The sequence below is a fragment of the Sceloporus occidentalis genome, unplaced genomic scaffold, assembly GCF_023333645.1.
Source record: "Sceloporus occidentalis isolate IW3139 unplaced genomic scaffold, rSceOcc1.0.p SCAF_6, whole genome shotgun sequence".
Lineage (NCBI taxonomy): Eukaryota > Metazoa > Chordata > Lepidosauria > Squamata > Phrynosomatidae > Sceloporus > Sceloporus occidentalis.
Window position 1 is genome coordinate 59,191,841 of NW_028316986.1, and position 23,388 is coordinate 59,215,228.

Below are 23,388 nucleotides of genomic sequence, written 5' to 3' on the forward strand. Positions count from 1 at the left end.
GCCTAACCCTTACAAGAAACAGCAGTGGTTTTGACCATCGCCATGCCTGGTAGCAATACATTCCACATGTTAGTTATGCATAACTACACACCTCATGAAGAAATAAAACACCTCCTTGAAAATAAATACTCAGCTCTCCTTTCAGTGGCTCCACTCACTTTCCCCAGGCAGCTAGCTCTGCCACCAATTAGGTTTCTGTTTTTTCTAGATTTTGCAAGGCCCTTTTCAATTTCTATTAAATTATTCCTACTCTACTGGAGAACAGTAGAATTCCCATTATGCAGTTTCTGGCTCATTAAGCCTGTAATTACTTTGATTTTGATGTCAGTAATCATTTATCAACGACTGAACATTTAATAAACAAGTGAGCAGCGCTTTGAAACAAAACATACAGGCATTGATTACACATTGCAAAGGACATATATTATTGATCATTATGGTTGAATGGCTGCCAAGAAAAGGAACCAAGACACATATGATGGGGTCATGCAAATTGGCAATCCTGTGAAGACTTGAATCCAGAAAGGCTGTGCCCCTTTATAAGGCAGTTTATATTTTATGGGAGCCAGCATGGCATAGTGGTTTGAGTGTTGGACTACAACTCTGGAGACCGAGGTCTGAATCTTGGCTCAGCTAGTCACTAGGTGATTGTAGACAAGTCACACTCTCTCAGCTTCAGACTATTACAATGGCAAAAGTCCTCTGAAGAAAACCCCATTATAAGGTCGCCTTAGGATCACACTAATCAGAAACAACTTGAAGGCACACAATAGCAACAACAACAGTGATGAGCATAAACTCATTCTCCAGATAGTTCTTCTGACATCCTTCATGTTCTTGCAGACTTTTCAAATGACTTGAAGGCACACAATAACAATAACAATAACTATAACATATTTTATATGAACTGAACAGGTCATCATCCTTGCTGGTTGGGGATGATGGGAGCTGTAGACCAATATCTTTGGAGGGCACTGCATTGGTAAAGACTATTAGATTTATAAAGTAATTTATAAAATTAGCTATGCTTTTTCAAACGCTACCTCCCTTTTTTTGTTACCAGCAGTACTTGGCATTTCTAAGTTAATACCATTTCCAGGCAAGCATTCCTTCAAAGCTAGCCTGACCTTACAAAACAAACAAACAAAAAAAAAAAAACACCAAAAAAAACAAAAACAACAACCCACCATTGCAGATTCCAAATCCTGATGTAAACTGGTCTATGAACATAAGAAGGACCTGAAATAAAAATAGTGTTATTCAAAGGCATCCATCAGCTGCCACCCCATCCAACCTTTCAGGCCTCCTGAAAAGTTGCTTTAGAAGACTGGAGGTCAACCTGAAATAGCATGCAATACAGTATATCACAGAAGGCTGCAATAGAGAAATGGTGATGCTTGGAGAAGAATGCGGACAGCTGTAGTACAGCACCTCTGAGGCCATCCGGTTGAGGAAAGCTAGACTTGGAATAGATTGCAGGGTTATTCACACTGTAAAAATAATCCAGGATGAATCTGGGCTGAATCTCCATTGTTCACACACATCCCGAATGCACCCGATTTGGTTTCGGGGAGGGCGGCTGTTAAAAAAACCCATGTAATTCGGGATAATCGATATCGGGTTTCTCCCTGAGGTTTTATTTTTAAAGATCCACATTGTTGGTAGTGTGAATAACTGATGCAAATAGACTTGAACAGACCCAGGTTAAAACCCTGCATGCCTTGAACATGTTCCAAATGTATTTGTATCGTCAATTCCATCTTTATTTGAATTCTTGCATGTGTGAGCAATGGAACTTGCAGAGATGCACATCAATGTGGTTCAATAGTGTGAATAACAAACCAGAATGCATGAGTGAAATAATTTGCACTGTGATGCTAAAAAAATGACATCTGAATGAGTCCAGAGACTCCTTTGGACAATGAGAGATATTTGAGCAAAAGAGCATGCCTCCTAGCCAGTTAAGAACAATGTCATTAGACCTCTGCGAAGGAAAGAAAAATCACACTACAGATTTTGGCAGCAATTCTACATGCAGCAATGAGTGGCAGATAGGGAGCAACCAGCAGCTGTGTGTGAATCCACATGTGGGATTTGTGCATGTATGCTCACACACTTGCCTCTTATCACATCTTAGCATAGGGCTGAAGGGTGGGGTATAAATACCATAAATAAATAAATAAATAAATAAATAAATAAATAAAATCACCATAGGACTCCTAGACCACATATCTTTCCAAAGGAATCAACACTGGCAACCAGGCACTGAACCCTTGAAATCAAGAGAGGAGAGGCAAACATAATACTATTTTATACTCTAAAAACAACTTGTAAATCTGAAATACAAGGCATAGCCCACAAGGTCTAGGTATAGAGTAAAGGTCTAGGAAGGCTTAATATTTTTTGGTGTTTGTCATTTCTAATCTGCCACTTTATGTGGTAGTAGTTTACTAATAAAAATAATAACAACACCAAAAATCAATCTTAAAAGCACTGCGCACGCTAAAGTCCCAAAGAGTAACTTCAGTGCACTCAGATATGATATGGTTTGTACCAGAAGTCTTTACAATATGAGATCTGTGGAGGAATGTTGCTTGTATAATACCAAACCCTTTTAATTTATGAACAATGTCAACAAGATTATAGCATTTGTGCATCTTTTGCTTTTCTATCTAGTCACATAACACTAGGACAAACAATACCTAGAAAAAGATTCATATATACGTACTCATGTATAAGTCTAGAAATTTTAGTCAAAAAATTGACCCCAAAAACCTAGGTCGACTTATCCACCGGTGAATGTAAATACTATAACTCTTATTAAAAAGGGAACCATCCCCTGGTGAAAGGCAAGAGTGCAGTCTGTCCTGGAAGCACTGACCTCCCTCTACTCTCTCTTCCATCCAGCATTTAGTGTGAGCCAAAACAGTTATGCCTGCCATAATTTTGTAGTTCTTTAGCATTGTTTTCCTTTGTTTCATCATTTAGATCCTTTGTTGCATGTCCATACATTTTACCCTTAACTTATCAAAGGGTCATATCAAAGTCCATAATTTTGTCCCCAAAACCTGCCCTCGACTTATACATGTAGTCAAGTGTATATGGTAGATATGCCAAAGAATAAGATGGAAAGGCAGGGAGAGATTTGTTAAAATGAAAGCGGGCACAGACCTTATTTTACAGTAAGGGCTGCATTAAATTTAAATTGACATAATCATTGCCTGAGGTAGTAAATTATGGTATGTATTTAATTTCTAATAGGTTACATAACATAGTTTATTAGCTCCCCTAGAAGAGTGTAATTGAAAACACTGACTAGAACAAAAAGCTCCCAAATAATGGATTCATAACTGTCAAATTTGCTTTATACAGAGAATGCAAAGGCAGCTTTTTCTGTTCTTCTGTGGACTGTGTAATAAGCGCTCTTTGTTTCAGTGAAAAGCCTAAAGGTTATGACTGTTGTCAGGAAGTCAGCATTGTATCAAGAAAGTGTATTGTGACATGGGGGGGGGGGGCACACAGAAGGCCACACACACAATTAATGCCACCGATATATCTCCACAGTGGAAGTATTACAGATCTGTGGGATCCTTTCTTGATCAGACAATGGTGAAACATATCTGCCTATGTAGGTTTTCCCCACCATAACTTATGAGCAAACACACATATATTTATGCAGTTTATCATGTGGGGGAAATCGTGGAAAAGCGGGGGTTTAAACTGTCATTATCCCATGAAAGTTGTGCGATCGCGCTGAAGATTTTCACACGACGTTGCAATTAAAGAGGACTTATCTGGCAATTACCAGGTAATATCCAGCAACAAATCATTCACGGGGATTTCCCTCATGATTCATGAATGATTTGTTGCTAGTTATTACTTCATTATTGCTGGGATAAGTCCTCTTCGATCGCAATGTGTGTCAAAATCTCCCTGTAATCATGTGACTTTCCCAGGATAATGACAGTTTAAACCCTCTGATTTCCCCCTGTGTGATAAAGTCCTATGTCACAGGAGACAAAAATAAATCTTTATTCATATGTTAATTTTGTGGTTGTGTGTTTAGACCAACTAATTACATTTCACCAATAGTGAACTCCAAACTTTTTATAATATACGGCTGGTTTCCAAAAAAGTATTTCCTAACTTTGGGATTTTTCTCCTCATGAACTGCCACATTTGCCTCAGTTGGTCCCCGACAGCATCCACCTTTGTCCTCCTATGCGAAATACTGCATGGGATGCTGAGGTGATTTTGAGGGAGGCAGCTGGTCCACTCCTGTGGACAATTTAAAAAGAAAAACAAAAGGCCTGTAATGGGCAATTTATGTGTTTAATATAAAGTACAGCTAGGACTTGGTCATTTTCATGTGTCTCCAGCATCCTGAAATAGGGAATGTTTGCTGGACGTTTTATTGGCCACAGACTCAAGAAAGTTGTGAAAACAGGGACGATGCTGATTATAATCTTTTAGGAAAGTATTCGAGCATCTGCTACTCTGGAGTCAGAGTAGGCTGGCCACAAGGCCCTGGCTATGCGCAAACAGGCTGAAGCATGACTCATGGGGACCACATGGCCTAATAAAAGTAAAAAGTGCTCACAGAAACATAAATGCATGCTTCTTAGTCATGCTCAAAATGGAGAACGTTTTGGAATGCCTCCTGGACCAAAGGCTGAAATGTAGGGCATGCCTTGGGAAAGGAGGACGGCTGGTCACCCTGGACACATGCGCACTACAGAAATAATCCAGTTTGATAGTTTTTTGTGTTTTTTTCGGGGAACGTGGCCATGTTCTAGAAGAGTTTATTCCTGACGTTTCACCAGAATGCCCGAAAAAACCACAAAAAACTATGGATGTTGGCCACGAAAGCCTTTGACTTCTCAATCCAGTTTGACAAAGGTTGACCATGACCAGATGTCTACCTTTTCCAGAACGTATCCTCCATTTCTGCCCAGGAAGGATTCCAAAACATCCTCCATTTTGAGCATGACTTAGAAGCATGAATTTATATTTACTTTAGCGTCTTTAGCTTTTATTTGGTAGTGGCCTTCAGTTCTGTGGAATATCCTAAATTGTTTTGCAATGCCTCGTCCTCCTTTGTGTCTAGGACACCTGGTTACGCTGGTTTGACACCCCCTTCAACTGCTTTTACCCAACGCTATGGAATTCTGGGAAACTGTAGTTCTGTGAGACATTTACTCCTCTCTGCCAACAAACCACTATTCCCAGAATTCCCTAGCATTGAGTCATGGCAGTTCAACTGGTGTCAAACCGGATTATTTCTGCCACACAGCCACACACACACACACTGAAGCCAGGAATTGGGGAGCCTTTTTATGGTTTTTTAAATAGTTTTTATTATTACTATTTCTTCAGATAAATATATTAAGCAAGCTCTGTCCAGTTCCACTCCTGAGCCTGTCTAATGGGAAGGAAGTCCTCCTGGTTTATTGTGGCACCAGAGCTATATTATGTCGCAAAAGCACAATTCCCAGAATTCCTTGAGCCAGGGCGTTTCAAGCAACTCTCCAACTGGATTAGTTGCGGCGCGCGACGGCCGTTGGCGCAACGCGAGCCCCGCCCTCTGCTTTTAAAAAAATGGAACGCTTTTAAAATCCCAACCGCCTTGGAACCGGAACGTCGGCGTTCGAAAAGCAAGGCATGCTGGGATATGTAGTGTCACGCCATCTCCATCCGGGTATTCCCGGTCAGGCCAAGAAGAAGAGAAAGGTTCTGTGCGGAGGATTTGAAAAAACCCCGCGAGGGCCGTGCTTAGTTCTCGCGAGACCTTCTCCTCCCTCACGCCGGTGAGTGTGAGTGAGCCTGAGTGGGCGGGAGAGGAGACAGAGAAGAAGGAGGAGGAGGAAGGTGGCTGCTGCGCAGATACAGAGCCAAGGACCCAGCAGCGCAGTCGGGGAGGCCTTAGCGCGCCCGCACGCACGCTTTTCCTCAGCCGCCGCCGCCGCCGCCGCCGCAGCGGAAGCCATGTCGCGCCTCTGAGGCCGAAGCCGAGCGTCGTGAGCGGTGACAGCCGCCTCAGGAGCAGGTAATGGGACTCCCACCACGGCGACGACGGCGGCGCCTACCGAATGCTAGGCCCGGTTTGCTAGGCCAGGCCTTCCCTGCCTGAGGGAAGGAAGGGAGGCAAGAGGGAGGCGCCGCCGCTGCTGCTGCTGCTTATGTAAGCGCCCCACATGGGCCCCTGGGCGGCCTTCCCCTCCGGCTCCGCTTCTCTGGCACAGTGCTGTGGGCACCTCCTGGGTGTGTTTGCGAGGCCTCCCCCCGTTTCTCAGGCCGATAAAAGGCGCAGATACTCCTCTCAAGGGGCGGAGGCAGAGGCCCTCCTCCTCCTCTTCCCTGCGAAGGAGGACGAGGAGCCGCAAAATGGAGGGCGCTCCAAAGGACACAGAGGGCCTGACTGACCCGAAGGAAGCTGAAAGTGCTTCTATCAGGATGGCCACACGAGGACCTGGCTTACAAAAGAAAGCCCAGAGTACTCGTCTCAGGGAGGGCAAGGGGCTGCAAAATGGGGAGACATGGAGGACCTGGCCCGAGAAAAGCCGAGAATACTGATACCAGGGGGGGTGGCCCTGTCTCCTCCTGGCTGCCCAGAGGACATGGAGGACCTGGCCCAGTCAAAAGCCGGAAATGCTGATTGGAATGTAAATGCACGCCTCTTTGTCGTGCTGGAAAGGGAGGGCATTTGGGGATCCCTCTTGGGCAGGAGGAGGGCATGGCCTGGGGAACGAGGACCAAGCAATCTAAGTCCATGCTTCTTCTTAGTCACGCTTGACATGGAGGGCATTTCGGAATCCCTCCTGGACAGAAGAAGAAGGTGGAAATGTAGGCAGGGTGGCCTTCTTGCCTCAAAGGAGGACAAGGGGCCACAAAATGGAGGGCGTTCGAGAAAACATGAAAGGCCTAACCCAATTTAAAAGCTGAAAATACTCATAGAAGTATAAGTCCATGCTTCTTAGTCATGCTGAAAAGGATTTTGCAATCCCACCTGGACAGAAGGTTGAAAAGGAGGGCATGTCCTGGAAATGGAGGACTGAGTCTGGTCACCCAGTGGACAGTGGGCTTCCTAGTGATGTTCCAAATGGAGGACGCTTTGGAATCCCTCCTAGACAGAAGGCTGAAATGTGGGACATGTCTCTAAGCAGCAGCAGCAGCAGCACCACAGCGGGGAAAGCCTGGCTTCTCAGGGAAGGAAGGAAGGAAGGAAGACGGCAAGGGCAGCATGGTCTTAGCAAGCTGGAGACTGCAATTCTTTTAGGGGTCAGGCAGTAAGGAAGGCACAGGGCGACCAGAAGCCCTAGCCTGCAAAGGAGGACAAAGGGACACAAAATGCAGGACATTCCAGAAAACATGTAGGGTCTGACCAAATAAAAGTGACACTCATAGAAATATAAAACCCATGCTTCTTAGTCAGGCTCAAAAGGAAGGACATTTTGAGATTCCTCCTGGACAGGAGTTTGAAGTGTAGGATGTGTCCTAGGAAAAGAGGGGTTCCAGGTCTCCCTGCAAAGGGGGGTCTTATGCCCCTCGTTCCTGCCAGCCTCCTTTTGCCCACTGAAGCAGAGAGTGCGACTTGGGGTTCCCTGTTGGTCACCATATTGGGAGGGGGGAATACGTTGTAATTGAGCTCCTTCCCTCCCTTTTTGTCCAGTGCACAGAGAATACATGAAGGTTATCTTGGTAAACAGAGAAGATGTTGGGGAAACAGCCATTTTTGAGAGGCCAGTGTACATAGGTCTGTCAGAGGCATGGATTCAAGCCCCTGGTTGGGCCGCCTGGCCCTCTGGGAAGCAGGGCTTTCATTGTTGAAAGTGAGAGGGGGATTGCTTCAAAGAAAGGGTCGGTACTGGCCATTGTAGCCTGCATTCTGTGTAGAAATCAACAATACAACTGTGTTAGAATCTGTATGTGGAGAGATCTTGTAGCACCTTTAAGACTAATTGGAAGAAAGTAGTTGGCAACATGAGTTTTCCTAGGCCTAAGTCTACTTCCTCACATGTATTGTATGCTGTGTGCCTTCAGGTCATTTCTGACTTGTGGCCCCCCCTAAAGCCTATCATGGGGTTTTCCTGGCAAGATTTGTTCAGAGGAGGTTTGCCATTGCCTTCCCCTGAAGTTGAGAGAGTGTGACTTGTCAAGGTCACTAGGTCGGGTTTTCATGGTTGAGCCACAATTCGAACCCTGCTCTCCAAAATCTTAGTCCAAATACTTAAGCCTAGTCCTATATATTTGGGAATAAATCTCATGGACATCAATTGGAAGTGAGATTCACTAAACATCATGGAAAGGGGCTAGATACCGTAAAGATACTTGAATACAAGATGCTGTAGGCTATATTTCATAAGAAGGAAAAGTGGCAAAAGCATCTCAGAATATTATTTGTCTTTAAAAAAAAACATTAAATTCATTGGTTGTTATAAATGGGCAGGAAAGTTAAGTCCAAAACATGCTGCAGAAATAATCCAGTTTGAGACCACTAACAGCCCTGGCTCAGTGCTAGGGAATCCTGGGAATTGTGTATTGTGGCACCAGAGCTCTCTGACAGAGAAGGCTAAATGTCTCACAAAACCACAGTTCCCAGGGCAAGTAAAGTGATCTCAAAGTGGATTATTTCTGCAGTGTGTTTTGGACCTTAAAGGCGCACACACATACATCATGGAAAGATGCCATTAATGGTGTAGTCTGTTACCTGCAGGCCATGATGATGCGATACAGTCTGGGTGTTATAGATGGGCTTTGACTCACTTGTGGACTCTCTTGGGTTTAACCCCCAGTCAGTGACCCAAAATATTTTTCAGGTAGAAGCTAGCACGGTACAGTCGCACCCTCCTCATCCGTGGATTCTGCATCCATCAATTCAAACATCCATGACTTCAAAACATTCTAAAGGAAGTCCAAAAGCAAACCTTGATTCTGCCATTTTGTATAAGAGGCACCATTTTACTAGACATTATATATAATGGGACATGAGCATTCACAGATTTTGGTATCCATGGGGGAGCCAAACTGCAAAGGATATTGAGGGCCCACTTTAGTGAGAAGACTGCTGGAGCCTTGACCTCCTCCCCTTGTATGTTGTTATTGTTGCCTTTTTGTTTGTATGAGGCTCCTTTTGTGGAGATAATGTGTTTGAAAATAAGTTTTGGCTATCTGTAGTTTGTGTAGATCTGGATAACATTTCAGTTGCATATCTGCAACTGTGACGCAAGAAATGGCTGGTTCAAATTTTACCTCATTCATAATAATAATAATAATAATAATAATAATTTTATTTATATACCGCCCTTCCATAAGATCAGGGCGGTTTACAACAATTAAAATACACAATATAAAATTACATAGATCAAACAAAAAAACAAAGACAAAAGCAAAAACAAAAGCAAAAGCCCCCCGGGTTAGCCAATCCATTACCTGTGCGGCGGGGGGGGGCCTATGGGGCCTTAATCGGGGAATGCTATTTGAAACAGGTAGGTCTTCAGATCCCGTTTGAATTGGGCCAGGGAGGTAGCTGAGCGGAGCTCTATGGGCAGCGTATTCCAAAGGGCCGGGACGGCGATGGAAAAAGACCTCCTAGAGGTGGAGGATAATCTCGCCCCGGGAACCCTAAGTAGTTGCTGCCCAGATGTTCTGAGGGTGCGGGGCGGAATGTACGGGGAGAGGCGGTCCTTCAGGTATCCTGGGCCCAAGCCATTTAGGACATGAGTTGATTATCTGGTCCATTCACCCACACACATTTCACTTTACTAAGATCTGTGTGGCTTTCTTTTACTTTCTCAGAGTACTGTCTCTCCACACTTCAGGCATTGTGTTTAAAGTAGGAAGCTTATTGTCAGGACTAGAATAAATAAAGATCTTAAATCAAGGTCAAAGCTTGGTTTAATATCCTTGCTTGTATCTTTCCAGCTAATCATATACGCCCAAGTCAAGAAACAATCATGGTCAATTAATTAAGGCAGGGGTAGGCAACCTGCGGCCCGCGGGCCGGATGCGGCCCGGCGAGGCCTTGAGACTGGCCTCAGCCTGGTCCTGCCGCCGATTGCCGCCGGGGCCTTTGGGGGGCAATTGTCTATAGAAGCCTCAGAAACATGCATTTATATTAACATTTTTTTAAAAATCAGCAAATTTTTTCGCGTGTCCTCCATTTTTTTAAAAAAAAGTGTCTTCCATTTGAAAATTTTGTCCTACATTTGTCCTGGTTTATTTATATATTTAATTTTTTTTTTTAAAAAAAATTATTTAATTATTTATTTTTTGGCTTCGGCCCCCCAGTTGTCTGAGGGACAGCAACCCGGCCCCCAGCTCAAAAAGATTGCCTACCCCTGAATTAAGGGAATGTTGAGCTACATGAGGTTGAGAAGGGAAGACCAGGATTGGTGTGAGGATGGAGCATCTGGGAGCTAGGTGTGTGCATATCTCAGTTTCTAAGCCTCCTTCTGTAATAAGGGATAATGTTTGCTTCTAGTATGCAAGTTTGTTGGTCTTATGGGATCATGAATGTGGAGTTCTTCAAGCACTTGGGGAAAGTGTTAAATAGGAAGCAGCATTATAATCTTTTAAATGGGATTAACTGTGCAATCCCATAGAGGTCTGCACAGAAATATATCCTGCTGAGCACATTGGGACTTGCTTCCAGATAAATGTGAGTACAATTGTAGCATTTTGTTTGTGTCTTTCAGGGTAGTTGTTAAGGAAGAAATTTCACTTGCTTGTGTGTGTGAGTGGGTTTGGGAAACAATGCTCTAAAATGACTTTTCTTTTCTAAAGGAAATATAGCTACCAACAAAGAGAGGCAGTGTGGTGTAGTAGTTTGAGTGGACTAGGACACTTGGGAGACCAGGATTCAGATCCCTGCTTGGCCATGAAAACCCACCTTGGGCAAGTCACACTCACTCAGCCATATAGGAAGTAAAAGGCAAATCCTTCTGAACAGATATTGCAGAGAAACCCCTATGATAGGTTTGCCTTAGGTTGCCATAAGTCAGAAGTGACTTGAAGGCACACAACAACAAGGCTTCCAATATGCCCTGATCTATGTGATCAGAGTTGGATAAAATTCTCTGAAGATCTGAGTGGTGAGCTTACTAATGTCATTGGATTCTACATTGGCAACCATAAAATCTGTGTTAAGCATGGTTGTGGATATTCTGAATTTAGTGGGTTAAACATCTGAGTGAGAACAATGTGCCAGGATATAGGTACCAGATTACATTATATAGACGTACAGCTATCTTCAGAATTTAAAGATTGCATTGTTTGGTGTTAAGTTATTATTTAATATTATCATAAAATCATGTCAGATTCTAGTACTTTTGAGTTTTTAAAGGCATGCATATTCTAGCAGACTGGAATAGCTGGTGTATAAAAATTTTTAAAACCTTAAGCCTGTTGAGTCTTAATTTCTTCCTTTGCTGTCTTTGGTTGTCACTATTCTAGTTGATACAGAAGCTGAAAACTGTTTGATCATGAGTCAGGCAATAATTCTGAATTTTCATGGGCAAAAAAGGACTCTTATTTTTTTTATTTCATTTATATGCTGCCTTTCTCCCAATTTAAAGATTATATATTAAAAGCCTGTTTGAATAAAAATGTCTTTGCCTGCTGGCAAAAGGAAAGCAGGGAGAGGGACAACCTAGTCTGCCATGGAAGGGAGTTGCAGAGGGTGGGAGCAGTCACTGAGAAGGTGCCCCCTTCTCTCTCTCTCCCTCTCTCTCTCTCTCATGCTCTCACCAAATGAGCCTGTGATGGTGGTGAGACCAAGAGAAGGCTTCCTCTGAAGATCTTAGACTTCTTGCAGGTTTGTATGGGGAGATAAAGTCTTTCATATAGTCAGGAGCCCAGTTGTATAGCACCTTATAGGTCATAACGTTTAATTGTTTCTTGGAAACAAACTGGTAATTTCAATAAGGAAGTTGCATGCTCCCTCTAACTGACCATCGCATTTTGAACCCGCTGAAGCTTCTGAACAATTTATAAAGGCAGTCCCACATAAAGTATGTTACAGTAAGACTTGTAAGAAGGCTAGCGTACTTATTTCAATATCTGCTATCCAATGGGATCAATACTTCTGAATCATTAAATAAACAAGTACTAGGCAACAAGCTATCTGTTTTGCTGAGCTTCTTAATTTTTTGTTGTGTTTGTTATGCTGCTTTTATCTGCTCTTGTCTATGGTTTGTATCTAGTTGAAAAGCTTATTTTTTGTTATCTTTAAAACATTTAGATGAAAGGCAAGATGATCTTAGACTATTTGGCAAACATATATCAAAGGTTTAGTAGAATTATAGAGTTGGAAGAGACCACAAGGGCCATAGTATATTTCAGAGTAGATCCTAATGAGCTGAAACAACTTTTTATATGTTGTAATCAAATGTTCTCTTTAATGGGAAAGAAGAGCAAGATGTGTAAGTTATGTGCACAGCTACAATCCCAGTGATAGTTGCAGTGTTACAGTGCATAGGCAACTCATGAGCTGGGTAAATTGGTGAATCACTTTAATATGGGCTGAATAACATGACCTCCCAACTTGAACTTTTCCAAACCTGCCTTTGTTTTTCAGCCTTCATTTTGGACATCTGCTTATGACTTTTATAGTGAATTAGAATAAACTAGTGGAAGAGAACCCCAGAACTGCTTTCCTGAATGATGATTTCCTGGTTTTCTAAATAAAAGGTTGCATTTGGGTGTTTTAAATTAGTTTTTCTATGGAGAGAGCATGACTTGGGACTGCAGGCAGTGGCCTGCTTAGGGAGTGGGCCATGTGACTGCCGCAGTCCTGGCCTGAACAGGGCTGGAGTGGCCATAGGCCCCTACTTCCTGGCCCTCTGCTTCGCCCCCAGATTTCAAATCCTGACTCAGCCATGTAAACCCACTGGGTGACCTTGGGCAAGTCACACTCGGTCAGCATTGGAGGATGGCAATGGAAAACCTCTGAAGAAACATACCAAGAAAACTCCTTGATAGGTTCACCTTAGGGTTGCCATAAGTTGGAATGACTTGAAGGCACACAGCAACAACAGCAAGTTCAAAAACACCTGAAGGGCCATAGTTCCCCACCTCTGCTCCAAACTTTTTTAAAAAGTGTTATATGTTCAGTATCGACAATCTCTGGGTTTGGCAGTAGTGACTGAAAGTGGAGGGAATTCATTGAACTGGGGTGTGATCTTGAAGCCTGTAACATGGTCATTCAGATATCTTTGTTCATGAGAGAAAATGAATTGGTTCTACTGCATGATGTGATTGGAATTACAGTGAATGCAAAACATGTGTTACAGAGAAAGAGAAGTCTGCTCTTAACAGGGTCATCAGTACATCTTCATGTCTTATGGTCTGCCAGTTAAACTGCTTTATGAAGGAAAGTGTATCAATGCATAGGAAAGCAGCTAGCTCCATTGCCTCTGTTACGATTTTCTGGATATTGGATATTATCTGTCTCTATTGTAAAGGAAATTAGATAGTAGTACCATAATGACAGAAAGTTATGCTTAGATTTCTGTAATGTGCTCTACATAGGGCTACCTTTGTACCAAGTTTGGAAGCTTCAATTGATCCAGAATGCAGCAGCCAGATTGGTCACAGGAACACCTAGATCGGACCATATTACACCAGTGTTAAAATCTTTACATTGGCTGCCAATCAGCTTCCGGGTGCAATACAAAGTGTTGGTTATTACCTTTAAAGCCCAACCTAGCTTGGGCCCAAGTTACTTGAGGGAATGCTTCTACCTACAGAATCCACCTCACACTCTCAGAATATTAGGGAAGAATTTGACTACCCAAAAGCAAGACTAACAACAACTTCCCACGAGGCGTTTATGATTGCAGCCCCCAAATTGTGGAACAATCTACCAGAAGAGATCCGTCTTATTGCCATCTTAGAAGCTTTCAAGAGGGCATTTAAGACAGATCTCTTCCGGGCCTACCCACCTGACCTGTTATGACGACCCTGAAAGAACCCCACCCAACCATGATAAGATGGAAATAGACAGCAAGCTAACTTTTAGCAATAGTAGTGATATTGTGATTTTACTGAATATGTTGTAATGTGTATGTTTTTATGCTGTGATCCCGCTTCAATCCATAGAGAGAGGCAGAAAAATATAAATAAATTTGTTGTTGTTGTTGTTATGTGGGCTGCATATTAATGATTTGCTAGCCTAAATAGGTGGTGCCCTTCTAATTGTGTAGAGTACTTGTAAAATTTGGAGTTTGTTTGGGATGGTGTGGGGGGATGCCAGCATACTTTCACTCTGATTAGAATGTTTCCAGCTCTGAGTATTAACATTGTGGCAGATTAATGTTGCAGAGCCCAACTTGTATTTTTGTATTCAAATGCTGTGTTAATTGGGCCTTACTGTCATGTATTTCTAAGATTTCAGGCTTGGTAAATTAGGGTTGACATAAGTTGGAAATGACTTGAAGGCACACAACAACAACAAACAACAAACATTTGCATGCATGCATACAGGCTTAGTTTATGGCTGATGTGTTGATAGAGAGACTTTTTATATAATCCTTCGTCTGATTGAATCATAAATATAGAGAGCATGAACAAATACTTCATGGCACTTAAAGCAAAGAGAGAGTGTGATTCAGAGTGTACCTTCAGAGTGCACATTCTCAATTTACAGTAAAGAGAATGTTAAATGTAAAAGGAAGAAGATTATTTTTGCTGTTTTTCATTAATTGTATGAAGAAGTCCATAATCCTAAAATGATTTGCAGGTCTTGTTCATTTGAAGTGTTTGATACTTGCTTGTACTGTTGGTAGTGAGGTTTCCACTGGATATTAAAATTTAGTAAGTACAGTCAGACATCTGTATTCACAGATTTTTTTTATCCACATATTCAAGCGCTCCCAAAAAAGCAAACCTTAATTTTGCCATTTTATATAATGGAAATCATTGTACTATGCCATGGTTTTTAATGCGATATGGACATTCATGGATTTTGATATTTTTTTTAAAAAAAAAAAAGGGGGGGGGTCCTGGAACTAAACCTTAGGGGATACTAAAGGCTCACTAGTTTTTCCATACTGTGGCACAAAACAGATCCAAAACATTGACATAGTCTGACAGTGTAGTAAGCAATATTCTTTCAGTACATTGTGATGTTCCCTGAGTTGGTTTCAAGATATGTTAGCACTTTTCCTATCTAGCACATGAACCTTTAGTTACAAAAACTACTTTTATTGTTCAACAAGCACTCAGCATGTGGCAGCTCCTTGTATGATAATGTTTTCCCAAGTGGCAACCTTAGTTAGATAAATATATGGCAAGCTGTTTATTTTCAAAAATCATACTGCAGTGATTTTCCTGTCCAATTATTTTATGACTAAAGTGTTAACCATTTTGATTTATAGACATCATGACTTATTTATGGCACACTGAAAATAATTTTGATGTATCCTTTTTGTTTCATTGATGAACAACCCTTGATTTTAATGGTTAAAGAGTTATTTACATCTAGATGCTAACTAGAAAGAGAGCACTAGCAAAAGTCTCTTGATTTGGGGAGTGGGGTAATGGTTAGGCTGAAAGGAGATCTTACTGGATTGATTTTTGGCATTAGCTGAAGCTGATAACAAAGGTCCCCTTAATGTTAATGGTAGAAAATTGAGGACTTAAACCCCGTGTCTTAATCTGGTAGAGGCATATGCCATTTGAGGACATTGTACAGAGCCATCAGTCATGGTTAGCTCAATAGAACTATTCACTGCCTCTTCAGTTTGCAACAGAGCACATTGGACTTGTTGTGCACCTGTGCATAAATACTTGCATAACGTGGCATGTTTATGTAATTCACTTGAAGCTGGTAGAGTGGGAAAGCCTGCAGTCTTAAACTAGGTTTGAAAGGAACACTGGAATTGCAGATTATTTTAACAGATTGTTTTAACAAAACAGAACAAAGCCTACTCTATCATTGAATGTACCCAGACATATTCCTCCAGTTTTTGCTGAAGAAAATACTCCACTGTGTTGATGGATGGAATTTGTATTCATCTGCAGAATGTGGTCATCTTCATTTGCAATACAAAGAAATTTTCCTCATGGACCAGATGTATCCCTGGCCCTGCCAGTATTTAATTTCCCCATAAAGACATTGCACATTTTGCATACCTTGCTCAATTGCTTATGCTACAAATTATTATCTACCAAACCAAATGAAATCTACCAACAACTTGAGAAATGTCCTGTAGCTTTTAAAACTTGATTAGCATTTGAAGAAAATGACAAAACATATTCCAAGTGGGTATTTGATGAGGAAGCTACGACATCTTAAATATTTAAAAATGAACAACAAAACAAAGCTACAGAAGAACTAGATATAAAATGAGTTGCATTAAGGCATGAAACCACCTGCATTGTTCACATACCTCAGTTACTACATAGAGCTGAAAAGATACTTCATTGTCAAGCCTTTGGCAAACCACTTGACAGAGAGGTAAATCACATTGTACACACCTGCTCTACTGCAACCTCTTGTGTGGTACACTTTGTTTACCTGGATTATAGTGCCTGCTAAGCTGAGTGACAGTGGTTGGGTTGGGCTGATCAAATCCTGGTGTTATAAGCAAATATATGAACAAAGTTAATGACCTTTGATACATCTGCTTTTCTTTTATTTGAACATTCTAGCATACCCTCAATTTGCTAGTGATGTTTTAGGATAAAGGATCTTGCCTTGAAGGGACATGGCCAACCACTGGTCATGGTGGACACTTAGAAACTGGGTGGTATAAAGCCTCTTTAATATCCAGAACATTGGACTGTATAAATCTAAAAGCTTAGTTAGATAAAACTGCCTCTTAGTGCTAGGCACTAAAAGGACAGCAGACCAGTCCATCACAGATTTTTATCCTACAACGAAGGACCTAAAATTAATGCATATCAAGTAGTGGATAACCCTGAATCAAGCAAGCTGGCAAGTTGGAAAAGGGAGGGGGAAATTGCCCTCTGCTAATGGCCAACCTCTAGTTTCCAGACTTGCAGGAAAACCTCATAAAATACTTCCAGAAAGATTGATCAGCTTAGTACCAGTAGATGCCAAACTGACAACTCTGATGGGAAAAATAAACAACATAGAAGACACTGCAACCGAAGCATTAAAAAAGACTGATTCTCACAAATTAAGGAGGAGCATCTGGAGGAGGTGAACACTTCCCTGATTAATAAGATGGAGGACCTTGAAAATAGAGGGAAATGGTAAACATCTGCCTTTATAGATCCAAGGAGAACATAGAGCAGGGAATTCAGTGAGCTTCATAACAATGTGAATAAACAAGGAATGGCCTGAATTGATCCTGCGGGACTGACACTGAATGTGTTTATAGAGCCATACTCCCCCCACAATTAGCCAACAAACCACTCGGAGATATTCTCATCCTTTTTTCTCATTATCCCCACAAAGCCTTAACTCTCACCAAGCTCATTGCCACTCTAAACTTCAAGTATAATGGCACTACCATTCAAATACTTCCAGATTTGTCACTGGAAAACCTCAGAAAGGGATGGATTTTCAGATCTCTGACCACACTACTGCATGAAGAAGGCATCAAATATTGTTGGGGATTTCCCTTTAAATTAATAATAACAAAAGGCAAAACCAATATGATGGCCTCTCCTCAGTCTCAGCTGCTGGAATTTCTCATGGTTATAGATATCCAAGTTCTTGAAGATTTGGAAGAGGAAATAAGAAAGAACTTTCCTACTGCTGATCCTCATGAAGTGGAATACAAAACAGAAAGGAACTTTTCACTGCTGATCCTCACCAAGGAGAATGGAAGAGAAAAAAGAAACATTACTTAAAACACAGAAAAAGAGCTACTAAAATCCATCTCTGCAATTTACTTATCTGCTTGAGACCTGCTGCACTCTGACTACAGTCGCCATGGGGAGGCAGCCATTTTAAAAGAATTCATGCCGATGGCACAAAAGAACTACTTCACTGCCATGCTGTGATGTACACCCAACTATTTTTGCTCTCCACGTTCCTAGCAGAAAACAAATCACTAAAACATAAAAGAAATCATTACTTTTTTCTGCTTGCTATTGCTAGACTTGTAATTGCCAGAAACTGGAAAATGGGGAACCTTACTGGAGAAAATTGGTGGGATAGGTTTTGGCATTTGTGCCTAATGGAAAAGCTCATTGATAACACCATGTGATTGACTGAACAAGGCAGTTGCACACAATTTAATGAGAAATGGTCTCTTATTGATTATGTAAAGAATTCTATGCTACTTGTAAACCTCCCTCCCCCACAGCAGGTCGTACTCTGGAAGGATGTACTGAATAAAATCCCAGATGGGACAATGGAATATCAATTGACTCAAAACTATCTTACATCGTTTGAAAAGGAAAACAAAACAAAACTTGATTTGCTGTTCACCAGTTCACATCCAAATGCACACTATTTGTTATATTAGTGTTACAGTTTATTGTTGTTTACTATGTAAATGATGAAGATGATGATGGATCCTGCTTTCATTCAGCGGAATGAAGTAGCTGCCCTATAGGTATCACCTAAGACACCTATCAGCAGATAGACGTTTGTCCTGCAACTCTTTGTGCATATGTGGTCTTCAGAACCAAATGAGAATACTGTAGTTAGAAACAGTTAAGCATAAGCACCTAAATATTCTTTTTAAAAATTCTTATATAGAAAACTGTTGGTATCAAAAGTGAACAATGCAGCTTCTCAGAATATTTATATTCCTGAGTCCATAGTTCTTCACACTTGAGTAATTGAACTAAATGTTAAATGCAAGAGTCCTGCAGTGGAACTAATCTCCAATAAAGTTTTTTTATGAGCTGCTAGTAATTGCTAAGATTGTAGTTCTATATACACCTTGCTTCCAAATAATAACAAATAACAAACATAGAGCATACATGTCAGAATTTAACAAAAGGGGGAAAATGGCACTTCTGGTTCAACTGTAAATCTTTTAAATACTTCCTTCTCAAAATAAACAAATATGTGAAACTATTGGAAGAGTTGCCAGGATTTTGGGGTTCTGATGGCACTCAACTCTCCTTTCAACTTGACTGCAAGGAATCTGTTTCTGTTCTAAGCTAGTGTCAGGCATCACTAGTGGACTGGATGAAATTGCATAAATTAAACCTTAATTTAGGTAAGATATGTGCTCCTGAACAGTTGAAAGGTAAATTAGGGAATAGGAATCCACACTGTGTTGGGTGGGATTATATTTCTCCTAAGGACACAGTTCCAATATTTGGGTGAACTCTTCAATGTGTTTCTGTGGCTGGAGGTCCACATTTGTTTAGTGGCCAGGAACACATTTGCACTGTTGAAGAAATGTCTGATCTGGTCACAGTGGTAAATGTTTACTTATACTCTGTTTCAATTACTGCAATGTGTTCTATATGGGACTGCCTTCAGAATGTGCTCAAAAACACATACTACACACAAAACCTCTCATGGTTTTATCAAAGGTCCTAATGTAGGTTAAGAAAGATCTTGTGCCCATATCAAAATAGTCAATCTGATATGGGCACATGTTCTTTCTTAACCTACATTAGAACCTTCAATAAGACCATGGGAGGTTTTGTTTGTAATACAGTGTGCCCGTGTCATGTGAGCATGCTGAAAGCCGCATAGGGAGGAAGGGACGGCACGTCCCATAGGGATGAATGGGGGGTGGCGCACCCCGCCCCGTGCACAAGCCCCATTCATTTAAATGGGGCTCGAGCATACATGTTATTTGTTTTACACAGGGGAGTCCGAAACGGATCCCCCGCATAAACAAAGGACTCAATGTATGAAAGGAAAATATATACAGCCACAAACCCACATGTTAATGTTTTTAAATGTTGGTCCAGTTGTGAATGGAGATAGTTGGTATTAGTTGTTAGGGCTGGGGAGATCATGTGGATCTAGTGTATGCATATTTTTGATGTAAGGCAGCCGTCCCTACAAATAATAATAATAATAATTTATATTTGTCACCTCTCCCTACAGATTGAGGCAGGATAACAACATAAATAAAAGTACAAAAACACAGTAAAAAGTTACAATTAAGCCCTATCCCACCATTAGAAATAATAATAATTCAACAGTTAAAATAGTTACATCAATAACATAATCTAAAATAATCAAAATGGAATGAACTGTTAAAAGCAGAAGGGCCTATCCTCCTTCAGAAGGTAGGTTTGGTAAGTTCAACCCATCTGGGCCTCACCATGTTAGAAAAGGCTGTTCTACGCCATCCTGTTAACAGTTGGCTTTTCTCTTCATCAGAAGTTGGTAGTGACTAGTAGTAATTAGAAATAAGCTTTTAACCTATAACCATAGAAAAAGGCTTGAAAATCTGAGGGAAATATATGTATGACATCAAAGAATCTGAGGTGGATATCAGTAACACTTCATAGCCCTTTGCAACTCCCTAGCTACTGCCCCTTTATTCCTACAGTGTTCTTTATCTACCATTAATTCCCTTTGCTTCCACCAGACTTTTCTGGAAAATTCCAGGTATGTTACAAATGTGGATTGCTGAAGAAGAATGTTATGCAGAATAAGCAAACATGAATTTATTTTGTCTGTAGAATGTGGGTTTTCCTAGCACACAGTACAACAGCCTTAGCCCATGGCTATTGTAATAGTTGTAATAATTTACTGATACTGACAGCTTGCTGAATAAACTTCCTATTGTTTGTCTACAGTGAAGCATGCGAGACCTAACAGCTCACGTAACCAGCAGTCTGCTGCAGTTTCCAGAAGTTACTGTACAGGCACTTGGAGAAGATGAGCTAACAATAGGCTGTGTGCTTCATGGGAAATTCACTGGAGGTAAATGCCTGAGACTTCTTTTTGTATCAATTATAACTGTTGTAATATTTGAATGCATGACCAAATTTTCTCAGAAAGCAAATAAAAGCAGATTACATTATTGGATCCATGTGAGGAGCAATTCCTTTTGATCAGCAGTGCAGTTTGTGGACAACTGGTCATCTATAGATCTAGGAGCAAGATCTAAGCTTCATACTGCAGCAGGCACATCTACATGGAAAATGAAGCTAATTAGATTAGAATGGAAGCACTGGTGATTGTCGGTTCTAGGGAAAATTATATTTCCTACTTGGAACAAGGTCACAGTCCTCCTGTAAGAAATATACAATGGATCATTCCCAACTGCAGATGTTGGGTGCCAGGGCCTCCTGTGGATAGCCATGCCCAATATTATTCGGTGGTGGCAAAATGCATGTTGATATATTAGTGCATCCATGTGCACATGTTGCCATTAAATAATATGGGTTGTGGCAATCCACAAGTAATCAGTCCATGCCAGCCCCACCAGAGTGGAGAGCCCACTATATGATTTGAAGAAGTCACATCATCAGATTAACAGGTGACATTAATAGCTTGAGCACTTTTGTACCATCTTGAGCAAATCAATTTGCTGTATTCTTCCTCTCTAATTTATGTAACAGTAACTTCTCAGTGGACTAGTACAATATAGTAAGTTCTGATTTTCTGTTGATTATTGGAAGCTTAGATAATTCAGAATGTGATTATCCACCTATTGACTGGCGTGATCAAAAGAAAGCAAATCACTCCAGTTTTGGGCTCACCTAGTCTACACTGATTTAATTTCTAACCCAATAATGTACTAATTCTTAATTTGTAAGTTGTTTGTAGCCTCCATCCTTTACCTTTGGGGATACCTCCCTTCACAGGGAGTCAAGATATTTAGGTTTGTTTACATTGTGAGATCTGTACATTGTGAGATGCACAGAGTTCTGACAGCTGTTTCTTTGGAATTTCCTTCCATTAGAAGGTTCTTGTTAGCTCCTTCCTTTGCCTAGAGTTAAAATCAAACATCCTGTGAATCACATGTGGTCAATAGAGGAAAGGGCCATATGGGACCCCTCTTAATTCCATTGGATTTCATCCTGGAACTACGAAGCCTCGTGCTGGTAAATGTTCCTTTCATTTGGCTGAATAGCCACAATAGAAGCTTTTATCATTTTTGTGTGGAGAGCTGCAGCAATTTGAAGGTGCCTCACAAGGAGTAACAATGAGCAAATAGGCCTAACAATTTCTGGTGATTATTCAGGAATCAATTAACTCTTTAAATACAGATTTAAGTACTGTACTTTCTGGCATATAAGACTACTTTTTAACCCAGGAAAATCTTCTCAAAAGTCGGGGGTCGTCTTATACACCGGGTGTCATCTTATAGGGCAGGTGCTGAAACTTCTGAGCCGCCGCATATGGTGGGGGGAGCTCAAAAACAGCTGCGGCCACATCCCCACCATATGCGACGACCGTATGAAAGCAGCTACTGCACTGATAGTCTTGGAGACAGGGAGGGCTGGGTAGGCAGGGAGAGCTGACCAATCCAATCAAGCTTTGTATACAACAAGGTTTCCTGCTAAGTACCTGCATGTCATAAGTATTTGAATTAAAATTACCATATTGAAATCAAATCTGATGTTTTTTTTTTAAAAATGTTACTTGGTGTGCGTTGGAAGAGAGGTAGTCTTATACGGTGAGTATATCCCAAACTCTGTATTTTAACTGGAAAAGTTGGGGGTCATCTTATACGCTGGAAAATACGGTATTAGTTTTATAGTAACAGGCAGATAATGTCTATGTATAAATTACTTTTGTGTATGTTTATTGATGGCACTGAGATTGCTGTGGGGTATACTCTGGAGACTAGGGTCCTGAATAGATAAAATGTGTCTGAAGGGAAACTCATCCTTTCTTTTACTGATCTCCTTTACCTGCTTCCCTCTGGTATTCTGTCTTAATGAGTTCCATGTTCAGACTCAGCCACATTTCCCTTAATTTCATGCATTTCCCCTTTTTTCTTGCAGGGCGAAGTGGACTGGCTTGCCTAGCATGTGGACCTCAACTTGAAGTAGTAAATGCAGTCACTGGAGAACGGCTCTCTGCGTATCATTTTAGTGGGGTGACTGAGCAGTCTCCTACTATCCTTGCAGTGAAAGAGTTTTCTTGGCAGAAAAGAACTGGATTGCTTGTTGGCTTGGAAGAAACAGAAGGGAGTGTGTTGTGTTTGTATGATCTTGGAATATCAAGAGTGGTTAAAGCAGTAGTTCTTCCTGGAAGGGTATGTATATGGATTTTAAATGTAAAAAGCAAACCTTTTGCTCTGTATATTTTAGATACTGTTTCTGTTCCATTGTTGCTGTTTACAATGACTTACATTCTTTCCTTCATTTCAAACATTACTTTTATATTTGAAATTCAGATCTTGTTATAATAGGAACTGGTAGAGAGGTGGAAATCATGAGATCCTCTGGATGCCATTGGATTACAGGTCTCAGCAGCCCTTTCTACTGTAGCCAAGGGTGGAGAATGCTGTGAGTTGCAATTGACATCATCTGGAG

At 41.1% G+C, this 23,388-nt stretch overlaps 1 protein-coding gene across 1 annotated transcript in view; it reads left to right on the plus strand.

Moving 5' to 3' along the window:
* The first annotated feature begins 5,658 nt into the window (after nt 1-5,658).
* LOC149310803 (protein ELYS-like) overlaps nt 5,659-23,388 on the plus strand; it is a 78,503-nt gene continuing 60,773 nt past the window's right edge. Inside the window, exons 1-3 of the mRNA XM_089529790.1 lie at nt 5,659-6,046; nt 20,695-20,821; nt 22,855-23,108. Coding sequence (XP_089385916.1) covers nt 20,701-20,821; nt 22,855-23,108 — 375 coding nt within the window. The 5' untranslated portion in view covers nt 5,659-6,046; nt 20,695-20,700. The remainder of the gene's footprint in view (nt 6,047-20,694; nt 20,822-22,854; nt 23,109-23,388) is intronic.